Source organism: Hyla sarda, chromosome 4 (assembly GCF_029499605.1).
Source record: "Hyla sarda isolate aHylSar1 chromosome 4, aHylSar1.hap1, whole genome shotgun sequence".
NCBI classification, from domain to species: Eukaryota; Metazoa; Chordata; class Amphibia; order Anura; family Hylidae; genus Hyla; species Hyla sarda.
The window spans coordinates 385,231,879-385,255,761 of record NC_079192.1 but is presented as its reverse complement, the minus strand read 5'-3'; the positions used below and the strand labels follow the sequence as shown (position 1 = coordinate 385,255,761).

Sequence of the window (23,883 nt, the reverse complement as noted above, 5' to 3'; positions counted from 1 at the left end):
ATGGGTATGACACACAGCTCCCTTCGGCTTAGGTGGTGGAGCCTTGGCTGCCTGGAGGGCAGTGGCACGCCACTGGGTGATGCAGCAGGCTGGAGGACATCGGAACCACGGTTCTCCCAGGCCATTTTATGGGGATGCTGCATATGTTGACACAGGGCCACGGTGCCAACAATGGTACCCTAGCCATGCTTCACCTTCTGCCGACACATCTTGCATGTGGCCAGGTTAACATCCTCGGGATGCTTGATGAAAAACTGCCACACCGCCGAGTTGCTGATTTTCCCACCAACAGTCCGCACTGATTGACTGCTACTGCCACCGAGTCCAGGAACCCCTGTTCGACTAAATCCTGGGAAGGTAGGCTGCCGCAAAGCAGGTGGTATATCCCGGGCACATTTGGCTCCAGACTTTCCACTTCTGCCACGATGCTGACTGCCAACCATGCTACCACCATGCTGGCTCAGCTGCTGCCTCATGGGCAACCTGCAACCCTCTTCTCCTGATGATGAAGCCCCTTCTGCTCCCAGCTCCCAAGTGGGATCGGCTTCATCATCATCGTGTTGTGTCTGAACATCACTGATGTCCTCCTCAGGTTCCTCAACAGTGTCTGCTTCAGGAGCCTGAACGCTCGCAACACCACCTCCCACGCCACTCTCCTCATAACTACTTGCATGCCTAGCGGAGGAAGCAGCGGATGTCTCCTCCACTTCTTGGCTGGGCAGTAGCTGCTGACTGTTCTCTTATATATCGTCCTCACTAAATAATGGAGCTGAGCCCACAGCATAAGATACTTCTGTGGGGGAGGGAACAGCATCGGACAGAGGCAATGGGAGGACAGGGACTGCTCCCTGGCGATGCCAACTGAGGGTTGTGTCTGAGGAATCCACCAACTGTTGACTGGTAGTGTCAGATGTCACTTGTGATGAAGTGGATGACCGTGTTAACCAATCAATGACGGCAGATGGGTTGCTGGTCGAGACACGACCGCTAGCTGATACTGGGAGCTCAGACCTCTCACTGCGACTCCTGCTGCCACTCGCCCCTAGTCTGCTGCGACCTCTGCCTGATTAATTTAGGCCTCTGCCACTCCTCTGTGCATGTCCTGGCACTTCTCTGCCTGACTAACTTTGTTCATATATGAGGGGAGTACAATACGCTCCACTATGCTTAAAACAGTATTTGTCTACAACACAGTAGGTGTGTACTTTTGGCTGGCCTCTCACAGTACCTAGGTCCTTTAGACTTTAACAGGAACAAAATGGTACACCACTTAGATGTGCTTATGTGGTATGCACTTCTGAGGGGTGGACAATGTGCTCCAGTACGCTTAAAACAGTATTTGTCTACAACACCAGCAGGTGTGTACTTTTGCCTTGCCTTTCACAATATCTAGGCCATTAATACTTTAACAGGAACAAAATGGTACACCACTTAGATGTACGTATATGGTTTGCACTTATAAGGGGAGGACAAGGCGCAACAGTACGCTTAAAACAGTCTTTGTCTACGACACCAGCCGATGTGTACTTTTGCCTGGCCTTTCACAGTATCTAGGACCTTTAGACTTTAACAGGAACAAAATGGTACACCACTTAAATGCACGTATGTGGTATGCACTCATGGGGGGTGGGACAAGTATGCTTAAAACACTATTTGTCTACAACACCAGTAGGTATGTACTTTTGCCTGGCCTTTCACAGTATCTAGGCCCTTAAGACTTTAACAGGAACAAAATGGTACACCACTTAGCTGTACGTACAGGTTACACTTAATAGAGGACAATATGGTTTTAGTTCCCTGCACACCCTAACTGGCTGGCTACTATTAGCTTTTCAGTTGTTGTACACACCAGTGCTGCAGCACACAGTTACTGTGTACTACACCCAAAATTGCACTCTCTCAATCTCACTCCCTTCCTTATCAGTGCTTCAAGGCGGGATTTGGGCTTGAGGTGAATCGCTGCTGTAAAAAAGCTTTTCTGTTCAACACACACTGCTGTCTGTCCCTCTATCTCTGTAATAGAACGCTGATGTGACTGGCCGCAAGATGGCTGACGATTATATAGGGCTGTGACATCACAGGGGCGGCTGGCTGCTGTTAGGCTGCATGCTGCATGTGATTCAGGGTCATCCCGCCTACCCTTTTTCCTGCCTTCCCAGGATTCCTTGCCCCATGTCTTCACATGTGGATCCGCCATTTTAGATGCCCTGGAGCCTGGACCGCACTAAATGGAGTTTAATGAAGCGATTTGCGCGATATTCGCATTTGTTACGAATCAAATTTTTCCTTAAATTCATAACAAATTCGGATTTCTCAGATTCTCTACCTTTTGACATGGAGCTGTGGGGCCAAAAGCGGGCACCATGAAGTGACATCCACCTGACCGGGTAAGTAGACAAGGGTGTTCCACTCTGGGACAACACACATACAGTACAGTAATTACTCAGGTAATACTTCATCAAGAGCATCTCTAGTAGGACACTGCATCTCTGTATGACTCTATTTTGGGCAAAATTAGTAACATGTTGAGTTTGGACACTGTTAGGCTATGTTCACATGTCGAAATGTCCGCGCAGAGAATCTCCGTGAGGACATTCCGGACACTGCAGGGCGCTGGCATAACAGGCCGGCACTAGGACCACACAGTAATGCGCCATCTATGCATTCAGTGTGGACTTCATGCAAAGAATGAACGTGTTCATTCTTTGTGCTGACAGAAAATGAAATTTCCATGCCGGAATCATCTGGCATGGAAATTCCGCCGTGTGCACAGCACAGTACAATCTCATTGAATTCAAAGGGACTCTGCTGCAACGGAATCTTAGTGCCGGATTCCAATGCGGAATCTGGCTTGGAAATTCCGACGCTGGATTGGTGCACACTACACTGTATTATTTACAGTACAAGGTGTTTCTTACCTATGTAATAAACCCAGCAGTAGATGTAAAATTGCATCTATTGGATGCAAATTAGAAAAGTACATTTTATGACTTTTGTTAGCCAAAGTTTTATATCAATAAACAGTGAAGAATGCAGAAGAAATTACAGTACTGTACTTTACATTCCATGAAGTCTCAATGCAAGAGAAAAGAAGAATTCTAAAGAAAAAAATGGATCCACTAAATACGCCTGTACTGAAAAAGAATGCAATCCTAATCAACATAGCAATAAAGCTAGGAACGCTTTGAAAAGATCTGTGATGTAACAACAAAGAAAAGAACTCTTTATCAAGCAGGCGTCTTTTGTCTCCAGAATGTTTAAAAATGAATAGGTAGCGGTTTTCCATGTCATCGCACATCAAGTGCAAGTTGTTTGTTGCGGAGAACAAAATCTTTCGGAAGATGATAGAAATATGAAGTGTGCATGGTATAGTAAGAAACTAAACTATAGTCTTTTATGTCTGTATTCATAGGGATGGAGCTTGTGTGTTACTTTCCTATGTATGATTTGGTTGAATTACATAGTAATTACATAGTTAGTACGGTCGAAAAAAGACATATGTCCATCAAGTTCAACCAGGGAATTAAGGGGTAGGGGTGTGGCGCGATATTGGGGAAGGGATGGGATTTTATATTTCTTCATAAGCATTAATGTTATTTTGTTCCAGGAATGTATCTAATCCTGTTTTAAAGCTGTTAATTGTTCCTGCTGTGACCAGTTCCTGATGTAGACCGTTCCATAAATTCACAGTCCTCACGGTAAAGAAGGCGTGTCGCCCCTTGAGACTAAACTTTTTCTTCTCCAGATGGAGGGAGTGCCCCCTCGTCATTTGGGGGGGTTTAACCTGGAACAGTTTTTCTCCATATTTTTTGTATGGGCCATTAATATACTTATATACGTTTATCATATCCCCCCTTAAACGTCTCTTCTCAAGACTAAACAATTGTAACTCCTTTAATCGCTCCTCATAGCTAAGATGTTCCATGCCCCATATTAGTTTAGTCACGCGTCTCTGCACCCTTTCCAACTCTGCAGTGTCCCTTTTATGGACAGGTGCCCAAAACTGAACAGCATATTCCAGGTAAGGCCGTACCAATGATTTATAAAGGGGGAGTATTATGTCCCTGTCCCTTGAATCCATGCCTCTTTTGATACATGACAATATCCTGCCGACTTTGGAAGCAGCAGCCTGACATTGCATGCTATTCTGTAGTCTGTGATCTACAAGTACACCCAGATCCTTCTCTACCAGTGACTCTGCCAGTTTAATCCCCCCTAAGACATACGATGCATGCAGGTTATTAGTGCCCAGATGCATAACTTTACATTTATCCACATTGAACCTCATTTGCCAAGTGGATGCCCAGACACTTAGTCTATCCAAGTCATCTTGTAACTTATGCACATCCTCTATAGACTGTACTGTGCTACAAAGCTTGGTGTCATCTGCAAAGATAGAAACAGAGCTGTTAATGCCATCCTCTATATCATTGATAAATAAATTAAACAACAGCGGGCCCAGTACTGAACCTTGGGGTACACCACTAATAACCGGGGACCAATCAGAGTACGAATCATTGACCACCACTCTCTGGGTACGATCCATGAGCCAGTGTTCAATCCAGTTACAAACTAAAATTTCCAAACCCAAAGACCTTAACTTACCTGTCAGACGTCTATGAGGGACAGTATCAAACGCTTTAGCAAAATCCAGAAACACTATATCCACAGCCGTTCCTCTGTCAAGGCTTCTACTCACCTCTTCATAAAAGCAAATTAGATTGGTTTGACAACTTCTATCCTTAGTAAACCCATGCTGGCTATCACTTATAATACAATTATCCCCTATGTATTCCTGTATGTAATCCCTTATAAGTCCTTCAAACAATTTACCCACAATGCACGTTAAACTTACCGGTCTATAGTTTCCTGGGGAAGACCTAGAGCCCTTTTTGAAGATTGGCACCACATTCGCCTTGCGCCAGTCCCTTGGCACAATACCAGACACCAGAGAATCTCTAAATATCATGAACAGGGGTACAGATATTACTGAACTTACCTCTCTAAGAACTCTTGGGTGTATGAATGATATGCAAGAGATCAACATGTTTTATGGTAACACAAATGAAAGATCAGATCTAGGTATTTGGTTAAAAGGGTACTATGCCCCTAGACATCTTATGCCCTATCCAAAGGATAGGTGATAAGATGTCTGATTGCGGGGATCCTGCCACTGGGGACCCCTGCGATCTCGGCTGCAGCACCCCAGACATCCAGTGCATGGAGCGAACTTAGAGCAATGGGTTCAGTGCCAGAGGCTTGTGACGTCACGGCCGAGCCCCGCTCGTGATGTCGCGGCCATGCCCCCTCAATGCAAGTCTATGGGAGGGGGCCTGATGGCCATCACGCCCCTCCCATAGCCTTGCATTGAGGGGGCGTGGCTGTGACACATGAGCGGGGTGTGGCCGTGACGTCATGAGCCTCTGAAGCTGAACCTGACGCTCTAAACGAATAGCACAGCACAGAGATTGCGGGGTCCCCAGCAGCGGGACCCCTGCAATCTGTAATCTTATCCCCTAGCCTATCCCCTTTAAGGGATAGGCAAAGCAAGTCTCCTTCCTATTCCTGGACATTTGTAACCAATTGTATCTCGTACTTATCTTGCATAAAATACCTGGAAATCCCCCCTTCGATACCTCTGGGAAAGATTGTTACATATTGTAAAAAATACCATTGTTTCTGTCTGTAGCTGCCACTGGGGGTGCTCCGTATGAACAGTTGTATACAGCTAGTATCGAGTATAAACCAACCAGTTGAGTACCCAGCATCGCCCGATCTTCCAACCTAAACCTTGTGGGAAAGGTAAAGCAACACAGTCGTTTCATTTTTTTTTTTTGGGCCCCTGATTGCACTTGGCCTATTGCTTAAGTTTTGTTGGTGACATTTTCACACCTTCAAATAATTAATCAACTAATCAATAATTAAACCAATAATTGAATTGTAATTTAAGCAGATAAATGACATCTGCTACCTCTCTTCATGTCTGCAGCATGGCTGTCACAGCCGGGGTAAGGAGAAGTGCAGCCCTGATGCTAGCACCAAACACTGTCCCGACTTGGATGATCCGCCCAATACAGCAGCCTCCAACTGGGCATGTTTTTTTTTTTTGTTTGTTTTTTAAATGTTTTCCAGAATTTTATTTTTCATGTTCTCTGATATGTATATGTTGTATAGCATTTTATGGTGTAAAACTTAAACAGGCACTGTCAGAATAAAAAAAACTTTTTATATGTTTTGCATCTTGGCAAAACATTAACCTTTCTAATATACTTCATAAAAAAAATGATCTCCTTTTTATGGAAATCATGAATTATTTAAAAAACAAAAGACCACTTGAGGTCCCTTTACTATTAAGAACATAATCCTATCTGGCTGCAGCATTCTCTTCATCCAAGGGGAAGCACAGGCTGGGACAAAGTCTAGTAAGTGAGGGCTGGACTAGCACTCCTTCGTGCTCACTCCTGTCCAATCAGACTTCTGTTTTAAAACATAGATGAGAGGATTAGAGATTCAGTGGTTGGATGAAGAGAGACAGCACAGCAGACTCAGGGTGGAAGTGAATGCATGGTGAGTGAGGACGGGCTCAGTCCTGGCCTCAGACATGCCCCTTCCTGAGCAGTGGCTGTCAGAATGAGTGAGCAGAAGTGCTGAGGGATTTGTGAGCCAAATACAGAAGCTAGACCCATAAAAAAGACATGTAAAGAATCTGCATGATTTAATGAGTAACATATCGAATTTTTTTTTCTGTGATATGATAGGTTAAGCAGAAATGCAAAAGCTTGCTTGATCTTTATTTTCAGTATGATTACGTCACTTTTACATGTTATCTGCTTTCTTTTAGCTAATAGCTCACTTTATGCCGACTTCAGTCTCAGCATTCAAGCTTGTGGTCTCCTGAATATGTGATTTCAGTCATCATCACATCAGTACTAAAACATATATATATATAAAACAATGTGAAGATGGAAAAAAAGCTGTGGTGGAGGTGCTGCTGTGTGACCATTTCTTGACCACGCTATTTCCTCTGTTCTTGAGGACACACATTTTCTTTGAGTACAGGTGGGATGTGAAAGCTATTCATTTCTTATTCTCATTTGGTTATTCAAATAGTTTTTGCATCCTTTTTGTGATACATAGTGCTTATTTTTTATGGCATTTTTTTTACTTTTTCATCAGGGAAAAATTGTAAGAAAAATGTTGCATCTCCATCATGGGCATAAATACCAGTGAAATGGGCATTTAAAAGCCCTGTGTTTTCTCTTATATATGGTGCCATTTTTTTTTTTTTTATCCCTACACAATACAGTGCTCTATCCTTAATTTTTGTATTCTATTGGGGAGATTTGCCCATAGATCTCTTTTTTTATTTTTTTAAAAGGCCTCTAAAAAATGAAAGAAGCAATCTGATTGGTTGCTATGGGCAACTCAGCAACTTTTCCTCTGGACAGGTTTTGATAATTCTATCTATACCTCATAGGGAAAGTCAAGATCGTTTTTCTTCCTTTGAACCGCTTAGGTGCCTCAGGTAAAAGTGATGGTGGCAACTGTAGAATGTAAAAAAGAGGAATGGGGGGGATTCATGTCCATTTTTGGAGCACATTGTTGTTATATGTCAGGGTATTGGCAAAAAGGTATGCCAACATATAATTTTGATTAGTCGAATGGAGTCAAATAGTCACTCCAGACAGATCATTTTTGGACTGTATCCGGATTTGTTGCCGGACTAAAAAGCATGGTCTGTCACAGTTTTTAGTTTGGCAATAAAGCTGATACGGTTCAAAAATGAGCCAACTGGAGTACCTATCCGACTCCATTTGGCTTATTCAAATGAAAGGGGTACAGCGCGGGTCTGGCGGGAAATTTCCCAGCGGCCAGTTTCTCCCACCGAATTCCCTTACAGTTAAAAATCTTGCTCAGTTGTAAGCTTTGACTGATTCATTGGCTCCCAGCTCTGTCACTTATCTCATATTCCTGTTTGCCAAATAGAGGCCTAAAGCACCCCTTCCTTCTGGACACATGTGTATGATTATGCATCCTGAAGGAAGAGATGGTCAAGGCCTCTTGTGCCCACACACATGAACTTGCCTAGAAGAACATTGGATGCAGGCAGCACCTTCACAGGGGTGGCAAATTGCAGCCCTGAGAAGATTTTTGAACCCTTTGCGACCCATGATGGACCTAGGTGCCCCTTTCCCGGCGGCCCCCAGCTGATTCCTGTAGCTGAGGGTCACTGCTAATAGCCGGAATGCAGTGATCGCCACAGCCAGTTGTTAACCCTTTTAGATCACAAATGTCAAAGCTGAAAGCGGCATCTAAAGGGAGATTTAAACCATCCCTGGTGGTCTAGTGAAGTGGATATTTCCATCTATTGATTTCTTAGGGCTCATTCACACCACGTTTTGGGGATACAACAGCCAGATCTGGTGGAAGAATTTAAAAACTATCCACTGCCATTTCCTTGCTTTGCACCCATTCATTTGAATGAACCAGACGGAGTCAGTTACACCGGTCGGCTCTTTTCTTGACCGTATGCAGTTTTGTGACCGGACTAAAAACTACGGTCTGCCACTGGTTTTTAGTACGGCAATAAAATGGATACGGTTCAAAAATGAGACAACTATCTAGAGTCACTATCTGACTCTGTTCGGCTCATTCAAATTAATGGGGTGCGGCGTGGGTAGGGCTGTGATCCGCCTGCTGTATCCCCAAAACGTTGTGTGAATGCAATCATATTCTTACGTTTGTTTTTTCTTCAATAAAAATACATTTGAAAAGTAAAAGAATGAAGACTCAGTCTAGAAGAGCTAAACAATGATTTATTAGTTTTTTTATTAGTATTTTGAAATTTTCTGTAATATTCTATAGCAGTGGCCTCCAAACGAACGATGGACCACTGGAGGTCCACAGTTTGGAAACCTAGACGCTACAGCATATAGATAATCGCATTCAACAAAAACTTGTATTGCTTCTTTATAATACTTATAGCAGATCCAGATATCTTGCAGACATTTACCACTCTTCAAGTGGGTTTAAAGGGTCATACATTTTAGGAAGCTGTAGGAGCTGTGCATCCTCGCTTGTAACTCTTTTCACTTGTTTCATTCAGATGCACTGGTCTCATTCCTTCACATTTGACCTTCACATATAGTTTTCTAGGATCAGTCTGTTTATATATACAAGGTGGCCTTGATTTTGAGGTTGCACATTCAACCACTTTAAACTTATTTTTGCTCCAGCACGTGGTACCATTTTGGTTCAGACATATTTTTTTAACGACAGCTGTTTTAGCAAAGATCAAGGTGTTGAATGGTTTACATTTACCTTTATTCAACCGCCATATGCCTTCTCTCTTCATGAAATCTGTGCAGTTGGTAAATGTCCTATTACCTCTGACGTGCCTTCTGTTAAACTCGTCGTAATTCCTTCCAGCCTGGTTCGGGTAAGAGCATGAAATTAAACCCAGAAGAACCATTCCCAGCATGAACTGGAAGGGAGACATAGTGACTGGATCTGATAAGAGAAAGAGAATTATAAAACCCAATAAAAAAAATTAAAATAATAATATATAATATAACAATATTACCAGTCATGTTAGAATCATTTTTCTAAGATAATTAATTTTGTTTTTGTTTTTAATTTAACACCTTAAAGGAGAACTTTAGCCCAAACTAACTCCACAGGATAGGGGATGAGCAGCGATCATGGAGGGGTCTGACTGTTGGGACCCTCCGTGATCTCTGGAATGGGACCTGCCTCTTAGTGAGTAGCACATGACGACACATGCTTTATTTATTTCTATGGGAGTGCCAAAGAGACCCAATTATAGAAATGAATGGTCCGGTAGACAACACACGCTTCTCACTGACAGCCGGAGTCCCATTCTGGAGATCATGGGTGGCACCAGTCATTTACGCCATTCATTGTGCTGGATTATAAACATTATATGTTTATTTGAACAATTACACACAGCCATGCAGGAGGCATGTATGGGATCCCTCCGCCACCATTGTAGCTATCACAGAAGTCCAAGGAGCTCCCTGGAGCTAACCAGAATGTATAATTTAAAATATTATTATAAGACGGAGGCTCATATTATATGTATTTCTTTCTTCACTGAAATCAACCAGCAGCAATACAGTTAACGATAAGATAAAATGAAAAAACTTTAAAAGTGCAGACAAACATGCTAGGCATCATGCCTGGCCAATCAGTACATATGCAAGGTTATATAAGACATTGGGGTATTCAGTTTTCCCCCTTCTTTGCTGCTAAAGAAAAGATAAGTTGTGCATATATGTATCCCCTTAACTTATTCTGTTATTGCTTAATTATTTATTCTCATTTATTTTCATATATATGGTATTAATTTTACTCCTGTTAATATTTCCAGCTTATTTCCACCTTTTCTCATTATTTGCTTCTTCTTATAATTTCATATATTTTCATGTATTATTTATTGTTATATTCCTTTGTATTCTTTATCATTTATCCTTCCTCTTCAAATAACCCTTCAGTGTTGCTCACATAACTTAGTGTCCTCGTGCAGATCCTCTCACCATTGTCCCAACTCATATCTTCAATGTTTCCAGCTCTTCCTGTCACTCACCACCTTATGCCTTCACTGTGGTGTCGCTCCGGTCTGAAGAGGTCTTCTCTCAGTATCTTCCATCATCTCCGATCTGCAATTCGGCTTCCTGTGATTATAATCACACGGCAGCTGCCCACCACTACTCCTACGCCACCTTCAGTCCATTTATAGGTACTACAGTGTATATACATCTACACTTCTATTATATTATTTAATTAATAAATACCTGGACATATTCTAAATATTGTACATATTTTTCCCTTTTCCTTTAAGTTTTCCCTACCTTTTCCCATTATCCTTATAATTTTTTAACATATATTGTCATGTCTACTCAAGACTCCTCTGCCCCTCATGATGGGGATTTCATGACAGGAGATCAAATGCATTCACTTGTAAAAGAGACTGTTACTAATTCTGTACAGATGGCCGTCCAGTCTGTCATGGCTTCCATGCAGGATACTATCACACGCTCTGTGTCGGTCGATGTGAACTAAATGTCTCTCAAAAATCTCCTAACATATTGCCTCAGTCTCTTAATGACCAATACTGGTCTGCGGAGGACTCTGGAACGCAATCCTCAAAAAACATTAAACATACCAAAAAATCCTCCAAAAAGAGGCATGTTACCTATGACGACCATACCTCCGCTAAAGTGCCTAAACTGCACATGCAAGGAGCAGGTCAAGACTCATTTAAAGGCTCATCACCTATATGTAGCCACAGTACTGGTGCTGTTTCATCACACCCCAGACCCTCCACCCGTGAGGAAGAAAAATACATACGGGCTTGGAAAGCCTCTAAGAGAGAAAAAACTAACTCTTTTCAGGAGTCTTCCAGTGATTTGTCATCTGCTGACTCTGATTCCTTAGATCATGATGGATCTTATATTGATATCTCTGAAGATGACTCTAATACACCAGATTCCGTGAAATCTGATAACATCATTCTAGATGGTGTTGGAACCTCTTTCTTCCATCCATCTTTAATAAAACACACCAGGTCTGGGGAATGGACCCCTCTTTCACAGGTGGCCAAATTTTTAAATTTTTTGGATTGAGAAGGGTTTAGACAGATCCGAAAGAAAGAAATTATGGGCTCAAATGCCCTCGCTTTTCTCTTGAATCTAATGCCGCAGCTACACCAGTCATAGATCCTGTATTGATTAAATACCTCCTCATGTCTGGCAAAAATCCTAAAAATGTTCTTGATCGCTCGTTTTGAGCATGCCAAGACAAATTTCTTGCAGTATATGAAAAACAAAAACAGACAAAAGCGCAGCTCATGTGCCGTTATTCTAGTGAAGCGGGGATTGCAACTAGTAACAGAGAGAATGGTGCTCACCTTGTGATGTTATGCTTAGAGCACAACACCTATTGGAGCCTTGTTTCCCAATTCCTGGGTGTGAGGTCGGGGTGCAGCCTGGATCGTTCCAGTCGCTGATGTAATTCAGGCGGTCAGAGAAATCTCAAGCAGAGAACTGCAGGTAGCAGATGAAGAGGCGATCCTCCTCCTCACCCGGTGATAGGAAAGAAACCGATACGGACAGGAAAATTTATAATTAATTAATAATTATTATTATTTTTTCCTGTCCGTATCGGTTTCTTTACTATTTTTCCTGTCCTTATTATTTTTCCTGTCCGTATCGGTTTCTTTCCTATCACCGGGTGAGCGCCAGGAAGATCACCTCTTCATCTGCTACCTGCAGTTCTCTGTTTGACCTTCTTGGCCCACTGACCAAGATATTAGACATGTCTGAGGAGGCTGCTTCCACTAGTGAACCAATAGACGTCAATGACTTGAAAGGTTGGGCCCAGAGGACCATGTGTATATTCGGGAATGTTAATTCTACATTCTTCGCAGAACGCAGACGCACAATATTGATGAGGTTAGACCCTCAATTGTCCTATTTGGCCTCATCAGAAACGGCTTCACCTGCTGAAGGCCTTTTATTTGTAGATTTCCAAATTATTTGGAGATCTTCTCATCTTTGGACAAAGCAGAGGCCTCGTTAAAAAAGTTCTTTCAACCTAAGGTTTTTGGCAGGGCTGGGAAAGGCAGGGGCCGCTCTCCCAGCCGTGCATCTCAATGCAGACCATCATACAGAGGTCCTACACAATTCAACACTCCCACATATGCTTTACCCTCTTCCCAACTCGCCCCTTTCTTCCCATACAGAGATCTTCCCATGGAGATCCCAAGGACGTAGAGGATTCGCCAGATCAAATCCACCCTCAGGTAAGTCTTCCTCTCCTATCTTCTTCCCAACTACCATTAGGAGGTCATCTTCTAACATGAGACTCTTGGATTCTGAACACAATATCAGGATACAAGATAGACATTATATCCCCTCCTGTACAACACCATTTTCCCCACCCCTTCCAATTTTCTCTTCAAGACCAAAATCTCATAGATCTGGAAATCCAAGATCTTTAAAAAATGTGATTATATCAACAAACCACTATTGTCAAAGTTTCATAAGCAACATCTTCTAGGTCAAAAAGAAAGATGGCGGTTTCAGACCGATGATAAACTTGAGACTCCTCGACAACTTTGTCGTCTACTGCCATTTCAAAATGAAGGGCATCCATCTTTAAGGAGAAATCTTATTACAGGACGATTGGCTGGTCAAAGTAGAGCTTAAAGATGCCTATCTAACTGTCCCTATCATCCATCTTCTCAACCTTATCTTCAATTTCTTTGGAAAGACAAACTTTGGCAATTCACTTTCGGCCTTTCATCAGCCCCATGGTGTTTTACAAAACTCCTAAAACCTGTAGTGGCGAGTTACGATCCAGAGGTGTCCGACTGATAATTTATCTGGATGTTATACTTATTATGGTACAATCCATAGACTTGATTCAACTCCACACTTCTTGGACTCTCTCCCTCTTATCAGACCTTGGTTTTCTGAGCAATCAAAAGAAATTCATCCTCACTCCTTCAAAGCAACTGGAATTTCTGGGCTTTATGGTCAACACTCAATTGGCTCTTTTGAGTTTACCCAACAAAAAACTCTCCCTAATTTGAAAAGAAATTCGATCAATTCTCAACAAATATCTAGTCTCTTTAAGATCAATAGCTTGGATCATAGGCTTACTTTCAACTTCCATCCAAGGAATCTTTCCCGCTCCTCTTCATTAGCTGACTTTGCAACATCTGAAGATTCATCATCTCAGAAGTGGTTTGGGAAATTCAGGCAAGATTCAACTTCCTTCAGAAGCCAGAGAAGAACTTAGTTGTTGGCTTCATCACATTCAAGCATGGAATGGGAAGACCATCTTCAATTCGAACCCAGATTTTCTATAGAATCAGATGCAAGTCTAGTTGGTTGGGGCACACGTTGCGGTTCTCTCACCATAGGAGGGAAATGGTCCCCCTCCCAAAATCATTTCCACATCAACTATTTTGAACTCTTTGCCAAATTTTTTGCTTTGAAAAGTTTTGCAAAAACTTTTTCTTATTGCTTTATCCTTTTACATATGGACAACATATCTGCTGTCCAATGTATCAATTGCTTGAGCAGGACAAAATCCAAACTTCTCACCAACATTACCAAGGAGACTTGACAATTTTACTTGGACAGGAATATTATCTTGGAGGCAGAATACCTTCCTGGCCTCTCTAACACTGTAACAGATTGGAATTCCCACTACCTAACAGACTTCAGCGATTGGAAGTTAGATCCTGTAATTTTTCAACAAATCAATTCTCTATGGGGTCCTCTTCATTTGGATCTGTTCGCTTCCTGCTTGAACAGTCAGCTCCCAAAATTCTTCAGCTGGTGCCCGGATTCAGAAGCTTCAGGAGGTGACGCCTTCCTTCAAACATGGCCTTCAGATCAATTTTATGTGTTTTCTCCCTTCGCCCTACTACCCAGAATCCTGTTCCAAGTTCGCATTCAGAAAGCTACTTTACTTCTAATCACCCCATGGTGGCCATCTCAGGCTTGGTTTGCTGGGAATGACGATCGACATTCCAAGACTTCTTCCGACTCATCCCTATCTATTACAAGATCCATTGGATAACCCTCATTCTCTAATTGTGTCAGACCAATTGTCCCTAGTACCCTGGAAAATTTCAGGTCTTCCAGATTTATCCAAGAACTTTCATTATCTTCAGAACATCAGAACATCCTCTCCGATGCCTGGGCTCCAGGTACCAAAACAGCTTATCGATCGGCCTGGGAACTTTGGGTTCATTGGTGCTCACAAGAAACCTGGATCCTGTACCACCCGCGATCACCAGTCCAACACCCCAGTAATCGGCATGCACAGGGTGAATTCCATGCATGCAGATTACGAGTGACCACAGCTATCACACCCCCTCCCTTAGACAGGAATGGAGGGGGCGTGATGACCACTGCTGCCCGAAGAATAGCACAGCTTTACAGACTCCCAAGGCTGGACTAACCCAATAGGCCTATTGTTGAATATTCTAATGGGATTTTTATAGCAGTCTACATATATAAAACTCAATGGCCCTCATTTACTTCGAAAATCGGGTTGTAAGTCTATCTTGCTTTCTTACCCAACTGCTTTTTTCCCCTGGAATTTATTATTATTTCGCATCCTGTTTGTCGCACGTGGGTTTTGTCGGGTTTGGTTTCCAACTCCTCTGAGTTGTCGGGAAAAAATCCACAACAATTCAACAAATTCGGGTTGGAAACCTTTATAAATATGTGGGAAAGCTCAGAAATGTCGGGTTACGCCCCTTTTTCGGGTTTGGGTGAATCCACATCAAGTCCGTCGGGAAAAAATGTTGCATCGTGTCGCAGACAAAGATGCGCCAAAAAAAAATCCGACAAAACAAGTCGGGTTTTAAATGAGGGCCAATGTGTGTATGTGTGTGTGTGTTCCAGCATCACGTCCAAACGGCGAGGTTGGGATATGAGGATGGGATATGAGGTTGAGATATGAGGACGGGATATGAGGACAGGATAGGAGTTTGAGATAGGAGGACGGGATAGGAGGACGGGATAGGAGGACAGATATGACGTCAGGATATGGGGAAGGGATATGGGGTAAAGCTATGAGGATGGGATATGAGGACAGGATATGAGGTCGGCATATGAGAACAGGATATGAGGTCGGGATATGAGGACAGGATATGAGGATGGGATATGAGGTCGGGATTTGAGAACGGGATATGAGGTCGGGATATAATGTTGAGATATGAGGTTGAGATATGAGGACAGGATATGAGGTTGAGATGTGAGGATAGGATATGGGGATGGGATATGGGGTTGGGATATGACAACAAAAAATGAGGATGGGTGTCAAAAGCTTCCTCCTTTGTTGAACTTCCTTTCCAACAAGGATTAAAAAGGAAAAACCGGGCAACGCCGGGTACTCGACTAGTATATGAAATAAAAAACTTAAGACAAAGCCACATAAATAGACCTAAATGTACGGTATAGTTGGCTGGGCCTTAAAGGGGTACTCTGCTGCTAGACATCTTATCCCCTATCCAAAGGATAGGCGATAAGATGTGTGATCACAAGGGTCCCGCTGCTGGTGCCCCCGCAATCTCCCTCAGCACCTGGCATTCTAAATAATTGCTGGGTTCCTGAGGCAGTGGTCGTGATGTCATGGTCACACCCCTGTGACACCATGCCACGCCCCCTCCATTAATGTCTATAGTAGGGGACATGTCAGCCAAAACGCCCCCTCCCATAGACATGAATAGAGGAGGCGTGGCATCACAAGAGGTGTGGTCGTGACATTGCGATCACGGCCTTCGAACTTTCTGAACAAAAAGCGAAGTACCCCTTTAATGTACCATGACATACATTTCTGTCATGCCTGTGCATTCTGTTTTAGCACCTGCACACATAAGAGCTCATGATGACTGTACCTCTACTCCTGTTCCGGGCAGTATCCTCTGTGTGAATGGGTCTTAAAAATTTTTTTTTTTTTTTTGTTTCATTTTTTTTGTTTTAAATAAAAGGAAATTTCAAAAAGTTAAAAAATGAATGCATGATGTAGAAATGCTGAAGAACGATTAACTCCTTTATTATAATGAGTTTTACATTAGCAATAATACTCTGGGGGGGGGGAATTGCATACAATATGCAGATAACAATATTCATCAAAAACTTGTACTGATTCTTTATATTACTTAAATAAAATGTTGATAATCTGAAGAAATTCACCAGTCTTCTGTGGTGCACAAGGGTCATAAATTGTGACTAGGGAAAGTCAGTTTTGCAAGCCCTGCCATGTCTAGTCACACTTGTTCCTTTTAGATGCACTGGTTTATAAGACTCACATTTTACATGAATATATGACAGTACTTTCCTATCATTGATCTCTTTATAGATACAAGCCTGTCCATCTGAAAGCTTACAATAAACCACATCAAATTCTCGTGGACTCCAGCACTCGTCGTTCCGTTCTTTTGCACATGTTTCAATGACCCTGTTAATTTCACCAAAGATTAAAGTGTTTCTTGGCCTGCGCAGACAGTTCTCCTTCTTATTAACATATCCCTTCATGTATTGTGTACAATTTATAAATGTCTTACGACCTACTATATGCTTCCTTTTAAACTCACTAAAACTGTTCTCAGCCTGGTCTGAATAAGAGCATAAAACAGAACCCAGAAGAACGATTCCCAAAGTGATCAGTAAGAACTGCACAGGAGACATAATGCCTGGATCTGATGAGAGAATAAGAAAAATAATAAGACTATTAAAACATGTATAATCTGAAAATGACTGGTAGTTTAAAAAAATACTTTTATGTAAAACATATTTAGTAAGAATTATTGGCAATTTTTTTTCCAGTTTTCCATTTTACTATCTATATTGTATACTGAATAACTTGAAATCTTGCAATCTTCATTCTGACCACAGGCCTAAAAGTAAACTGAGTTCTGTTCTGTCTGTAATGATAAGGAGGAGGCGGCAGTATTACCATAGAGTCATACATGCCGTTTATTTTGCTGGGTATTTGCTGCTGCATATTTTACTACCCATTGAAGTTAATAGAGAGCAAAATCAGCTTCAGAAAATATGCAGCAAAATTCGACACATGTGACCCTACCCTTATAGTTAAGGGTGACACCAATAGATAAAGCTTATAGCCTATCCTCCTGCTCCCTGTAGAAAGACCTTTCTGAAGGTCAGAGAATATGCCCAGTAATGTTTCCCATTCATGTGAATGTGGCAGCTCCAGTGTATTGTCGTCTAGGAGGGGGAATTCATGAAGAGTGGTGTAAATTCATGTGGTGGAAACTGTCTACCTGCAGCAGATTTATTACTTGGTGCAGGGCATGTGATGATTATCCAATGATGATTTCTTACTTCAGTACACCTCTTTGTATGGTGATCCCTCTGCGACTTTTTGTGCGACTTTTTATTTTGTGCAACAAAATGTGCAACTTTTTAAAAATGCTGTCCACAGTCAGTTCTGTAAGCCAAGTCAGGGCAGGTGTAGATTTGCGCCTATGTTAGCACAGTTGCGACAAAAGATGTGACAAACTGAAAAGTTGCACATCATAAATTCCTTAACACTGCATGATATCAACTGAAATCATGACTTGGTATGTTCCTTTTGAAAAACCTTCTAAAGCAAAAGTCGCAATGAAAAGCCTCAAAACAGCAACTGAGACAAACTGTGAGACAAATGTACACCACAAAACCAGGGTAAAACCAATGATGAATTTCCCCCTATGTCCATGGGGCAGTGTATTGTTCATAGGGCAGTGTATTGGTGTCTATGTCCATGGGGCAGTGTATTGGTGTCTATGTCCACCTCTGTCCATGCCAGGAACTGTCCGGAGCAGGAGAGGTTTGCTTCTATTTTGAACAGTCCCTGATATCAACAGAGGTGTCAGCAGAGAGCACTGTGGTCAGACTGAAAATAACAACTCAACTTCCTCTGGAGTATACAGCAGCTGAAAGGACCTGGAAGGATTAAGATTTTTAGATATAAGTAATTTACAAATCTGTATAACTTTTTGGCACCAATTCATTTGTTTTCCACTTGTTTTTCTCCAGAGTACCCTTTAAATTTTTTTTTTTCAAATTGTGTCCCCTAACAGTTTAGGGCAGTGGTCTTGTGCCGCTGTGCGCCACAGCAGGATGATCAGCCTTGTGTCAGGGAAAAGAAGCAGGTTGACTTGAGCGGCACATATAGGCTTTAGAGTCCTGGACACACTTTTCATATTTCTCAGGAGCCTGCCCTGCAATGTGTTCTTTCCTCTAGCTGAAGCCCATACACTGTGAGATGCTTATTCTTCACCCCACCACTATGCTGCCACCACATGCTGTCTAGAAAACAGGGGCTACATAGGAAGAAGTGGCCCTGAAAAGCTAATAAGGTGCTGTTTTAGCCCAAACTATGAATCTAGGGCCATGGTTTGGCTCAGGGGCCCATTGGGGAATTCCCTGGCTTCCTGGTGAGTCAGTCAGAGCCTGATCATGATGTTGGTATCACCAGCTCGCTATACCACAAACTTCTTTAGAAATCATGGATTGACTTTATTCAGTTGGATACATACGGCTCAATTGGCACTTTTTAGATTAGTCTCGAGCTTGCTTATTCTTACCCTCTCTTTCTCTTGACATTATACTCCCTATTTGCCCGTCATCTGCTTTAGAATAATGCTGAATCAACCGAGAAGATAGGTTACTCAGTGCTTCACTTATTACTAGGTTTTAGGTCCTACCCTATCTTTAATCTACTCTCTGGGCCCAGTGATAACATCCTGTCTACCCGACCTAATTATATCTGGTTATTGGTTTGGGAGATCAGTCTTCTTCCCCCATTTATTGATGATTACCCCCCCCCTTTTTTTTTTTTTTTATTCTTTACCACCCTATAATTGTTTTGTAATATTCAATAAATCTTTTTAACAAGAAATACAAACTAAAAAAAAAACACTTGAAGAGGTGCTGACCTTGAACCCTTTAAGGACACACGCCATAAATGTGCAGCACTGCAGGCTGCTACTCTACTCACTGCACCATACATTTACAAGAAATGCACCTGTTTCATAGCTGGTGAGGTCTGGCAGCAGCTGGAGATTCACTGCTAATGGCGGATATCATCATGCTGATTCGACCATTAACCTTTTAGATGCTGTGATCAATGAGGTTTGGAGGATAAGATTGGACCCCGGCATTGCAATCAGGGTTGGACCAATGAGTGAATGTGGTGGCCATAGGTCTTTTTCCCGCTATTGTGCTTCAGGATGGCTGATCTTGTGCAGGCTGCCTTCGCAGGCTGTTCAAGTAGATTTCTGATACTACTGATCAGTGGAACAAAGAAGCAGAGGATCCAGCACTATTCTTCGCAGCTTTATTGAAACACAGCACACGGATCAGTGCTATTTTATTATAGTTGTGTTCACTTCATATGTCAGAAGAAATGAATAAAAAGCCATAAAAAAATAAAGACCATATTTTCCGGTGTATAAGACGACTTTTTAACCCCGTAAAATGTTCTCAAAAGTCGGGGGTCGTCTTATATGCCAGGTGCTGCAGTCGGCCGGATGTCCCGGTTACCTTTAAGGATGTCCCGGTTACCTTTCTGCGGCCCCGCGTTAACTTTAAAATGCAGGGGCCGCCGGGAGATAGCGAACGCAGGGACTTCATTGACATCCCGTGCGTGCGCCCATAGCAACAGCAAAGCAGAACAGCGAGTACACGCGGGCATGGTAAGTTACCAGAATGTCATCTTCGGTGCTCCGACCACCGCTACTCCGGTCCCGGGACCTAATGCTATGGTCTATAGGCCATAGCAGTAGAACGTGACCTCGGACCGGAGGAGCAGTGGTCGGAGCACTGAAGTGGGGCAGTACACAGGTATACAGCCTCCATACACTGTATATGGCTGAAGGCTGTATGTCTGTGGAGTCCACTGTCTTCCTTATGTGGGGGAACTACAACCTAATGTGGGGGGAACTATACTGCCATCCTAATGTGTGGGGAGCTATACTGCCAACCTAATGTGGGGGGAACTACAACCTATTGTGGGGGGAACTATACTGCACCTAATGTGGGGGTACTACTACCTAATGTGGGGGAACTATACTGCCAACCTAATGTGGGGGTACTACAACCTAATGTGGGGGAACCATACTGCCAACCTAATGTGTGGGAACTATGCTGACATCCTAATGTGGGGGGAACTATGCTGACAACTTAATGTGGGGGAGCTATACTGCCAACCTAATGTGGGGGAACTTTGCTGCCTACAATGGGAACAATGGTAAGGTACCGTACTGCTGCGGCAAGGGGTTAAGTGCCAAATAAAATAAGTACACAAAAGAGTATGAACACTATGATAGAAAGTTTAAATGGGCACTGTAAGATTCAAAAACATTTTATATGTTGTCCATCTTAGCAATACATTAACCTTTCTAATATACTTCATAAGAAAATGTTATTTCCTATTTACAGAAATCATGGCTTATAAAATCATGGCTTTGTTCAAGCTGAAGCACAGGAATGGACAAAGTCCAGTAAGTGACGGTGAGCTAGCACTCCTCTGTGTCTGATAGGGCAGGTGAGAGCACAGAGGAGTACTATCAGACAGGAGAGAGCACAGAGGAGTACTATCAGACAGAAGAGCACAGAGGAGTGCTATCAGACAGTAGGGAGCACAGAGGAGTGCTATCAGACAGGAGAGAGCACAGAGGAGTACTATTAGACAAGAGAGAGCACAGAGGAGTACTATCAGACAGGAGATAGTACAGAGGAGTCCTATCAGACAGAAGAGAGCACAGAGGAGTCATATCAGACAAAAGAGAGCACAGAGAAGTACAATCGGACAGGAGAGAGCACAAAGGAGTACTATCAGACAGGAGAGAGCACAGAGGAGTACCTTCAGACAGGAGAGAGTACAGAGGAGTACATTCAGACAGGAGAGAGTACAGAGGAGTACTACCGGACAGGAGAGAGCACAGAGGAGGGCTATCAGACAGAAGAGCACAGAGGAGAGCTATCAGACAGTAGAGAGCACAGAGGAGACCTATCAGACAGGAGAGAGCACAGAGGAGTACTATTAGACAAGCGAGAGCACAGAGGAGTGCTAGTCCATCCTCACTTACTGGACTTTGTCCATGCCTGTGCTTCAGCTTGGACAAAGCCATGATTTTATAATCAATGATTTCTAAATCAAATTTCCTAATGAAATATATTAGAAAGATTAATGCTGTGATAAGTACAACATATTAAAAGATTAGGCTAAATGGCTATGTTGTAAGATTAACATAACGCAGTGGCTAGCTTTTTGTGAACTTGATATTTCCTGTTGGAGCTTGTTCTCTCAAACTAAAAATACCATAGTTTCTTGTTTGTAAGTCTGAGGTCACTTTCCACCCTCTTAAACATCAGCCACCCCATCCATTAAAACGCAAATAAGCTGCTTTCCATGCAATAGACCAGTGTTTTCTACCCAGGATGCCTACAGCTGTTGCAACCAGGGCCAGCATTAGGGCAGGGCAAAACAGGCAATTACCTAGGGCCCCCATCCCCCAGGGGGGCCCCCTGCCTGCTGCTCAGCATAGACCTAATCAAGCCCAGGGGGATCCGCAGCCGCTACTGAGCAGCCCGCAGGGGGCCCCCGTAACATTCTGGACATGCCTGTGTCTCGAAAGATCTTTTCGGGACACAAGGATGTCTCATTACCTTTCTGCGGACTCCATTAACCTTAAAAATGCAGAGGCCACCGGGAGGTAGCACACGCAGGGACGTCACTGATGTCCCATGCATGCACCCATAGCAACGGAGGAGCGGAGCATCGAGGAGGACGTGCACCGGCAGGAATGTCACCACCAGCTGGCAACACGTCATCTTCGGTGTTCCGACCACCACTCCACTGGTCCCGGGAACTACTACTATGTGGGGAACTTTACTGCACCTAATGTGGGAAACTATACTGCGCCTAATGTGGGGAACTATACTGCATCTAATGTGGGGGAACTATACTGCACCTAATGTGGGGGAACTGTACTGCACTTAATGTGGGGAACTATACTGCACCTAATGTGGGGAGCTATACTGCACCTAATGTGGGGAACTATACTGCACCTAATGTGGGGAACTATACTGCGCCTAATGTGGGGAACTATACTGCACCTAATGTGGGGAACTATACTGCACCTAATATGGGGGAACTATACTGCACCTAATGTGGGGAACTATACCACACCTAATGTGGGGAACTATACTGCACCTAATGTGGGGAACTTTACTGCACCTAATGTGGAGAACTATACTGCACCTAATGTGGGAAACTATACTGCATCTAATGTGGGGGAACTATACTGCACCTAATGTGGGGGAACTGTACTGCACCTAATGTGGGGAACTATACTGCACCTAATGTGGGGAGCTATACTGCACCTAATGTGGGGAACTATACTGTACCTAATGTGGGGAACTATACTGCACCTAATGTGGGGGAACTATACTGCACCTAATGTGGGGAACTATACCACACCTAATGTGGGGAACTATACTGTACCTAATGTGGGGGAACTGTACTGCACCTAATGTGGGGAACTGTTCTGCACCTAATGTGGGGGAACTGTACTGCACCTAATGCGGAGGAACTATACTGCACCTAATGTGGGGGAACTGTACTGCACCTAATGTGGTGGAGCTGTACTGCACACCTAATGTGGGGGAACTGTACTGCCAACCTAATGTGGGGGAACTGTACTGCCAACCTAATGTGGGGGACTATACTGCACCTAATGTGGGGCAACTGTACCGCACCTAATGTGGGGGGCAACTGTACCACACCTAATGTGGAAGGGCAACTGTACTGCACCTAATGTGGGGGAACTATACAGCCAACCTAATGTGGGGAACTGCACTGCACCTAATGTGGGGGAACTGTACTGCCAACCTAATGTGGGGGAACTGTACTGCCAACCTAATGTGCAGGAACTGTACTACCAACCTAATGTGGGGGAACTGTACTGCCAACCTAATGTGGGGAACTGCACTGCACCTAATGTGGGGGAACTATACAGCCAACCTAATGTGGGTGAACTGTACTGCACCTAATGTGGGGGAACTGTACTGCCAACCTAATATGGGGGAACTGTACTGCCAACCTAATGTTGGGGAATTTTTGTTTTGATGGGACTTTACAATTGCTTTTTAGATATTTTTTAAGGTATTTGTTTGAAGTGACCAAAAATGTGCAAATCTGGTTAGTGCACTATTACGACTTTTGGGGCCCCTGTTTTGATTTTGTCTAAGGCCATGCTGAGCTTAAAACCGGCCCTGGTTGCAACAATTAGTTGCAGATTGATCTCTCTCCAACCCAGGGGACGCT

At 43.2% G+C, this 23,883-nt stretch overlaps 1 protein-coding gene and 1 long non-coding RNA gene across 2 annotated transcripts in view; one reads left to right on the top strand and one right to left on the bottom strand.

The window, feature by feature from the left end:
- The first annotated feature begins 3,251 nt into the window (after positions 1 to 3,251).
- Positions 3,252 to 17,240, top strand: LOC130267375 (uncharacterized). Its single transcript, XR_008843163.1, has 3 exons — positions 3,252 to 3,366; positions 5,690 to 5,802; positions 16,906 to 17,240. It is a non-coding gene; the product is annotated as an uncharacterized LOC130267375 (long non-coding RNA).
- RNASE1 (ribonuclease A family member 1, pancreatic) overlaps positions 8,816 to 23,883 on the bottom strand; it is a 145,385-nt gene continuing 130,317 nt past the window's right edge. Inside the window, exons 2-3 of the mRNA XM_056517037.1 lie at positions 17,141 to 17,245; positions 8,816 to 9,510 (exon numbers count right to left, since the gene is read on the bottom strand). Of these exons, the coding sequence (XP_056373012.1) occupies positions 9,047 to 9,510; positions 17,141 to 17,234 (558 nt within the window). The 5' untranslated portion in view covers positions 17,235 to 17,245 and the 3' untranslated portion in view covers positions 8,816 to 9,046. The remainder of the gene's footprint in view (positions 9,511 to 17,140; positions 17,246 to 23,883) is intronic.